The 8,632-nt window shown below is 48.5% G+C and overlaps 1 protein-coding gene across 1 annotated transcript; it reads right to left on the bottom strand.

The window, feature by feature from the left end:
* Positions 1-641: 641 nt before the first annotated feature.
* On the bottom strand, positions 642-3,172 carry LOC104549806 (cystatin). Its single transcript, XM_010209434.2, has 3 exons — positions 2,909-3,172; positions 2,098-2,211; positions 642-1,047 (listed from the first exon to the last, which is right to left on the bottom strand). The coding sequence occupies exons 1-3, from the start codon at positions 3,134-3,136 to the stop codon at positions 970-972; spliced, it is 420 nt and encodes a 139-aa protein (XP_010207736.2). The 5' UTR covers positions 3,137-3,172; the 3' UTR covers positions 642-969.
* Between the last annotated feature and the right edge of the window lie 5,460 nt (positions 3,173-8,632).

Consider the following 8,632-nt stretch of genomic DNA (forward strand, 5'->3'; position numbering starts at 1 on the left):
GAAAAGTCTTTGCCCCAGAGCAGACATGGTTCAAGCTGTCCCCAGTTAATACCCAGCCCCAGTATAGCTCAGTCTGATCACTGCTCTGCTGGGAGTACTTCAGCACCCAACTCTGCTGCCAACAGCAGCTCTAAGAGGTCAGGCACGCAGGGCAGAGAAGCTGCTCCTCCAGCTCCACCCAACATAGTTATGGGTGTAAGTGAAGTGAGCCATGCTGCTAGAGTGGAAAGAGCTTTCCTGCTTAGAAAAGGGTCAGGCAAACAGCCCACAAAGACAAGCTGTGATGGGAAGCAAGGGTTGGTTTGTGGCACACCTCAAGACAGTGCAGGAAGACACAAGAGTGGTTAACGTGCTGCTGCATAGACACGTGCAGATTTGCAACAGAGCAGTGTAGCAGTCAGCATCTGAAGTGAGCACAGCCTTGGTATAAGCTCCAGCTAATCTTCCCAGGATCAAGTGTTGCATACAGCACTGTTTCCAAAGAGTCTTTCTTCCACAACAGCCAAAGCCTTCCATCTCTTCAAGGGATAAGGGAGTATAGCTTTATCGCCCCTGTGACCAGGAGCCCACATTCCTTCTCACACCATTCTTCCAGGCATAATGGACTGAATCACAAACAAAAGCAACACACACACATCACAGCAATTACTAATTAAATGTTTATGTTTACAGTAGTCACTTAACAGGGATACCAAGTTGGTTTTTTAATCTCAATTCTGATGTTGTGAATTACAGGGAATGCTGTAGAAAGACTAAAACAGCTGCTCTAAAGTGTAATTACAATAGGACAAGGTTGAGATCATACTGTGCTTTAAAGGAAAGTTACATAGGTTACCCTGCATAGAACAAGCATATGCAAGTAGTTAACAGGCATTGATAAAGCCCATCTCAATTGGTGTTATTGCATTTGTTTTCTTCCTCTTACATCCGAGCAGCTGGTTGCTGGTCTCTGCTGGAACCAAGGCAGGCTTATTGGCAGCTACTTTTCAGCAGTTTAATCTCGTTTAGCCAAGGAATACTGTACACTGTGAACTCACAAGTGGTGTACTAAGGAGAGAAAGAAAAAAAACAAACAAGCAGTGATCAGATTCAGAGCATTAAACAATGTCACTGACCATTGTTCTACCCCGATTTACTACCCTACATGATCCAGAATACCACCACTTCTAGGTGTCTGTCTGGATTTGCAGTCTCCTGGAACACCACTCTTGTTAGGACCTGCTCAGAATGAATCGTTTATCTCAAAACACAAACAGAGAAGCTGAGTAGTCGGCACTTCTGAAGCTCAGCTTACTTCACTCATTTCACAGGCAGGAAAGCTTTTCAATATAGGTAACGCTCCACCATAAGGCCTCAGGCATAGGTGAGCACAGCCACACAGCTAATCTGTATGTGCATGTGTCAAATTATTGCAGCTGTCATAGTGGTACATACATTTCTAGCTTAAAGGATCACTTGTGTGGTTACACTCCTCATGCACGCAGGCAGACAGGGCACATACACAGAGAAGCTAAGCCTATTACTAGAATTAAGCAATGAAGTACTATAGAATAATTAGATCAGAGCAAGGCAGACATATTTGCTCTCATCTGAAAAGCTAGAACACTCCTTAAAGAGCATTGTCATTAGACAGAACTCCTCTGTAACAGTTTGGTGGGCACAGAGAACAGTGGTAAGTCTGCCTCTCTTGTGATCAGTGCTTAGCCCACAACACTATTCACAGTAACAGCATGTGAAGCCAAGCATGTTTACTTTACCATGGGACAAGAGGAGGCAAACAGTGCGAGAGCCAGGGGACCAGCAGGCTTGGCAATTTCCTACAGGTATCCTTGTGATCCAGATCACAAGCACTTTAAGAGGATTGAGGCACACAGTCCTCCATGCACTGCAGCCTCAGACGTCCACTTACAAAAGAAGCTAAAAAGGCCTTGCCTTCTATCACCATAATTTGGCAAGGTAGGTTCTGCAAGAGCTGAATTTTAAGTGTGAAGGCATGAGGTCTCTAATCTTAGCTGGGGCAGACTGCTCATACCTCTCTGTACTATGCCAGCTAGAGGGGAGGGGCTGGAAGCCATGGGGCTGTGCTCTGGAACCTACCTTAGCCAGCTGGGGTGCATCATGGAAAGCACAGCTCTTGAGATCAGTTGCTGGCTTTGTGCAAGTTGTCCGGCCAATCTCAACTTCCATGGTGTACTTGATTCCAGCCACAATCTGCAACAAGACAAGTGAACAGAAGCAGCTTTATTTCATAGAATCACAGAAAGTGGGTGCTGGAAGCAACCTCTAGAGATCACCCAGTCCAACCTCATGCTAAAGCTCCCCTCCATCAGGTCACACAGGACCATGTCCAGGCAGGTTTGGAATCCTCCAGAGAAGAAGACTTCACACCCTCCTTGGGCAGGGTGTGCTCTCTCCCACTACAAGAGTTTTTTCCTTATGTTTAAGCAGAACTTTGCATTCCATCTTATGCCAGTTTGCAGCACATACAGAAGGGGTCCTCGACAACAGAGAGAAAGGTCAACAGTTTTCTGGTTACATGATGGAAAACAAACTCCAAGAGCACAGAGAGGCTCATGTGTGTCAACTGTCACAGGCCAGACACTTGGCATCCTTTCAAAGAGAGGAAACAACATCCAAGTAAACAAGTCTGACAGCACGGTTTCCTTAGTAAGTAAACAGAGACATGCATTAAGTAATCAGCAGGATAAGGAAGTTAGAAGCTCTCTCCGTGACACATAGCACTCAAGGGCATTCACCCTGACAAGACTCAAGCTATTAAAAAAGGCTTTTATGCACCATCTGTAGAGAAAAAAACAACCAGCCTGAACCACTCCTCGAGCTCGAGGCTTCAAAGACACCCCCCAAGCCCCCCTTCCACCTGCTCCCCAGAGTGCCGCTGCAGACCCACCTGCCTGCGGGCGCTGATGACCCGCACCACCCGGCTGGAGTACATGTCGTTGCTGGCCCTGTTGTACTCCGCCATGGCGAAGTGCAGCGCCTGCTGCAGGCCCTCGTCGTTCTCAGAAACGGGCACCGGGGCCCCCAGGAGCCGCGGGCGGTCCTCGTCGCCCTGCACGGCCCCGGCGAGCATCAGGGCTGCGGCCAGCAGCACCAAGAGAGCCCTCAGTCCTGCCATAGCTACACGATCTGCACGCGCCTCTCCGGCTGCCGCCATTTTAAGGACGGTGGGGAGAGGCGGGGGCGGCCCAGAGCGCCCCGCCTCACACCGCACGGCCCCGCCTCACATCGCCCCGCCCCACCTCACACAGCGTCTCGCCCCACATCATCCCGCCCCGGCTCACACCGCCCCGCCTCCGCCACAGACCCCTCAGCGGGCGCGGAGGAGTGCTGGCCTTGTACCGCGACACGAGCTCGGCTGCCGGCCCAAGACTTCCCTCTGAGGGACCGCGGGCAGCCCAGGGACACCGTTTGCTGCCACGCACGGGTCCTGAGCCGCAGCTCCCCTCGCAAGTCCCTCGTAGCGCTGCTCTCTCCTCCCTTCAGCACTGCGGGGAGGGGAGGGTGCAGTAAGCCCCTGAAAGCTCTCTGCCACCGTGCTTGTGGAAACACGCCTGTGTCCCCTCGCCGCGTGAAGGGCGAGAGCTTGACGTTAGCCTGTCAGAGTCCCTCCCGAGGACCTGCACCCAAAGCAGTTTTTTGAAGTTAAGGGTTAGGTTCTGTTTTATGTATTAAGAACAGATTCGAGATTGTCACTGATAAATGCAGTTACTGCAGTAGCGCTGATATTAGAATGGCAGCAATGCTTATCCTGGGGATTCTTTGCCCCAGGGTGAAAATGTGCAATTCTTATCCAAGAAGACATCCCTGTCTTGGTAGGGGGAGAGGAGTACAGCCCATCAACTGCCTCATCTGGATCTTCAGTCTCTTTCTCCCTGCTGCATCTTTCTGAGCAGACTTGAGAAGCGTATCAAAACCAGTCAAAAGGCTAAAAAGCTGTAAAGCTCTCCCTCCTTCTCCCTGGGGTGACATTTAACATGATTTGGGTGGAGAACTGAGCAACAGAGTCATCCATTTAGCATTTACCTCTTTTTGCTCATTAGCATATTTAAAGGTGTTCTCTTTAATATTAATTTCACAGTTAATGAAGCAATTATCTCACTCTGGGCACCGTGGCCTTGCAGAAACTGTTTTGAAGCGGTTTTTCTACTTGGTTCCACGATTTTTAGCCAAAACAGGACTGTCTTGCCTCCTCAAGCCTTTCTTCCTTGGCTGCTTCTCATGCTGACCTCTCAGGCCTCCACCTCCCAGGTCTGCACTAGGAATAAGTGTGCACCGTCCCTTTTTAACACTTTGCATGCAATTCCCACACCCCTGTCCCTCCAGGTGGGGACAGGAGGTAGGTGAGGACGTGGCCGTGGCATTGCGCAGCCCCACGGCCCTCTGTCGAGAGTTTTGTGGAGACTTGGCGAGAGGAAAGAGGACATGATAGAATACAGCTGGTTAGGCAGTAAGCACTAAGCGATAAGCTATTGGACTCCTGCTCAAGGCCGTGAGAGCAAGAGAGCTGTATGATAACAGGATGAGAAAAATAGGAGCTTAGTTTGGGCTAAGCAGCCACAAGTATCTGGAGTATGTTGAAACAAGGGCGAGGTTTGCACCTAGCTGGGAACCATTGATGAACTTAGCTTTTGCAATATGTATGAGCCTGATTATTGTATCTATGAAAGAGTTGTATCTTTGCAAATAAAGTTGAGACTTGTTGCACTACAGGGTGGGCTTGTCTCCCGTCGTCTTCAGCAAATGGTGACCCCGACGCGATACACGAAGGACGTGATATACCGACTGGGCGCCACGGCGGAGCGACGAAGGGGTTCGGGTCCTATGCAGCAAGGATGGCAATAAGAGTGAAAATTGGGAACACGCCGTGCCCTGGGTGACCGTATAGCCGAGCCCGGCCAATACGTGCTGCTGGACCTTGAAGGGCTGCAACAGCGCGCTGACAAATAGGTATGGAAAGGCAAGCGGCATATGATTTATTTACTGCATTCTTGCAGAAGCAGCAGATAAAGGGTATAGATCTGCAAAAAGACCTACCAGGGCTGTTAGCTTATGGGTATGCTGAGGGAGTGTTTCAGAGTCCACATACAGTGCATGAATTGAGCGAATGGCGTAAATTTGGGGATTTGCTGTGGGAGGCTACCCTGGAGGACGATGAGATAGCTGAAAAGTTAGGGAAGCTTTGGAGGACAGTGCACAATGAGTTGTTGCAACATCAGGCAGAAAAGAAGGCTGCTGAGCACGCATCAGCAGCACAGAATAAGAATAAAAACGTGACTGGTTCCAATCCACCTCGCTGGCTCCTACCATCTCAAAAGTAATGCTCAACCCCCCGCGTGTAGAAGCGCCGGGAGAGGCACCGACAGTAGTGCCGGGAGAGGCGTCGAGAGCAGCGCCGGGAGCGGCGCTGAGGCGGATGATACCGAGAAAAAAGGAAAAGGTTCTTCTCTACACAAGAGTTTTTACAAAGTCAGAGAGGCGAAGGGGCTTCAGAGCAGAGCCCCCGCGGGAGAGCTGCTGCCCAGCCGAGCCCAGCCCGCCGAGTTACCCCTGGGACGACTTGCAGGGGAATGCCAAGTGGGCGGAGTCGGGCGGGGGTGCAGCGCAGGATGATCAGAGGAGAGTGGGGGAGCGCGACCCCGTGTTAGACTGGGCACCATCGGGCACGCGAGGGAAGAAAAAGAAAAGACGGGAGAGAGTAATACCGACTGCGCCGCCGGCGCCGGGGACGGCACGGAGTGAGCCAGACCCCCCCCGCCCCTTCCATCCGCAGCCGCCGCCGCGCAGCCGCTTCCCGCGCCCGGTCAGTGTCTCCGGAATGCCCCCCCCCACCGCACCGACACCACCGGACCGCTGGGCTCGTCCTTTCCATCCTCAGTCCCTTGCCTCAAAGAGTCTAAAAACTGTTGGTCGTGATGTTATGCATTTTGCTGTAAATGTGATAATGAATAGTGGTTTTCTTACAGTGGAAACTTTCTAAGGCGTTTTAGGTGTCGGGAATGGAACTTAGAAGAACAGAACATTTTGGCATTGAGAAGCTAAAAGGTGGTTTATGTTGATGCTTCAAATGATTGTGGTAAATGGTTTTAGATAATTTCAACAACCCAAGCAAAACACGTGGCTTACACTGGCCAAAGCAATCAATCAGTCTACAGTATGTTTATCAATGGCCACTCCAGATAATCCTTTTTCTACCTGTTTGGTGGGAGTTCCATCAGATGTGGCACAATGGCCTGTACCAAATGCATTAAAAACAAATCCCTTAGTTAAGGGTAATGGCAAAGTTGACAACTAGGATTTGATCATTTCATGGTTGCCAATAATAACAACAGAGCCACAGGAGTTTGAATTATTGGGATCTATAAAGATGGATTTTTGTGTTATGTTTAATTTTACCAGCAATACCAAAATATTTGGGACAGAATGTGGATCCCATCCTGGGCGTGTATAAGAACACAACATCTTGGTGCCATTATACTTCACCAAAAAGATCCAGGTCTTCTGCCTGTACAGTTACCAAAGGGAATTTTTCTGATCTGTGGGGACCAGGCATGGCCTGGAATACCCTCGAGATTACAAAGGGGACCATGCAGTTTGGGACAACTGACGATCTTGATGCCTAATCACACAATAGTTTGGAAACATCATTGTCCAAAACAATTTGTGCATGCATTTACTGGAGAATGTGATGACCATGTTACCTTTGGTCTCCCTCAACAATAATAGCAACTAGTATATTTGCTCCAGGTGTAAGAGTATCTGCTTCATTAACTCAGCTATGCAAATTAGGATACTGGCCTAGCAAACAAAGTAACCAAACCTCAATGACATTAGAAGACTTGATTAGTAATGTAAGTAGTATTAGCCATACAACTTTGCAACATAGACCTGCTAGAGATTTTACCTTTAGCCCAAGTGTTTGTCAGCTGTGCTTTTTTTTTTCAGTGTATAAGAAGAAGCTTACCAGGCATGAGTTGCTAAAACTAATGTGCAGATTGTCCTTGAGCTACTCTCGACTGTGTGAAACGAAGAAGCAAAAATACCTACAACAACTTGGAGCAAGGAGGAGGCTGAGGCAGCGTGTGAAACCGCAAGGCTTCTCGCAGAAAACTACAGCTGGCTTTTAGAGAAAGAACCAATTAGAAGTACTATAAACACGCTAGCTTTGCTGCTGATTGTAAGGGTCTGATGCTTGTTAGTAAAATTTGAGTTATTAAAAACAGTGGAGCAGGCTGCCCGGAGGGGTCATGGACATACCAGCTATCCCCATGCATTGAGTCAAGGTGTCCCTCACACTAGCCAGGGACGGGAGATCGTTAAATGCACTCACACTACTTTAAAAGTACAGTTCAACCGTCTTAGGGAGGGGGAGAGCATGGGGTGTAGAAGATATAACGGTCTACTGAGTCTCTCTTGCAGATTGATGTGTTTCTCGGAGTGCTCGCCGTGATGCAGATCAAGATGGAGTCACTCAACTATTGGCAAAATTGAATAGTGAAGTGGAACACGACCAGCACCTGATCATATCTTCCTGCAATTGACTCAGCTAGCATATGTGCTGGGCAGACACGTTATGTATCAGCCCATGCCACAGGACACTGGAGTCATGGAGCATAGGGAACAGGAGATGTGGTAGGCGTCCGGAAGATCTCGGGTTGTAACGTGAGAGGTGAAAGGTACAGTAGAGGTGGGCACGGGGTGGAGTGAGAGGAGGTGCTGGTGGTGGCAGATGTGAGCACATGGTGTAAACAAGGGGTTGAAGTTTGGCAGATGGATGTCACTCGTGTGGCAGAGTTTGGAAGACTAAAATGTGTGCATGTAACCATAGACACATGGAGCAAATTCATTTGGGCAACAGCACAGACAGGGGAGAGGGCAATACATGTGGAGCGTCATTTATATAGTTGTTTTGCAACAATGGGAATTCCTCAGAAAATAAAGGCAAACAAGGGGGCAGCCTATATAAGTAGAAGCATAGAACAGTTTATGAGGCAATGGGGAGTTAAACATGTAGCAGGGATTCCCCATTCCCCCACAGGACAGGCCATAATAGAAAGAGCTAATGGGACTCTAAAAAGATATCTTGGTAAATATGGGGATGTTAAAGACCCACATATGAAATTGTTAAAGGCCTTATTTGTTGTGAACCACCTGTGTGTGTTTGGGGAACAGAAGCTACCACCTGTAATAATACATCATAATCCAAAGGCACAAAAGGAGAGAAAGAAAGAAATATGGGTTAAATATCGTGACCCTAAAACAGGGATATGGCAGCCTCCGGCCAAAGTATTATACTGGGGACGTGGGTATTTGTGTGTTGATTCTCCCACAGGATCCATTTGGGTGCCAGCCAGGTGGACAAGAGCTTCTCCTTGAAGCTGCGGAGATCAAACCATCTGACGAAAAAGGACAGGAAGAGATTGAAGAATAAATACACCCTTGTCTTGTGGTCATTGGAGGACTGGCTAACAATCAAAAGACTGAAGGTTATATAACAAAAAGTGAATTTAATGAATAATGAGGTGTTTTGTTATAACCATAGCTTTTAGTGTAACTATCATTGCTAACAGATTGACGCATTTTAATCAGCCTAGAGATAATATTTGGATAACCT

The sequence above is a fragment of the Colius striatus genome, chromosome 2, assembly GCF_028858725.1.
Source record: "Colius striatus isolate bColStr4 chromosome 2, bColStr4.1.hap1, whole genome shotgun sequence".
Taxonomy (NCBI): Eukaryota; Metazoa; Chordata; class Aves; order Coliiformes; family Coliidae; genus Colius; species Colius striatus.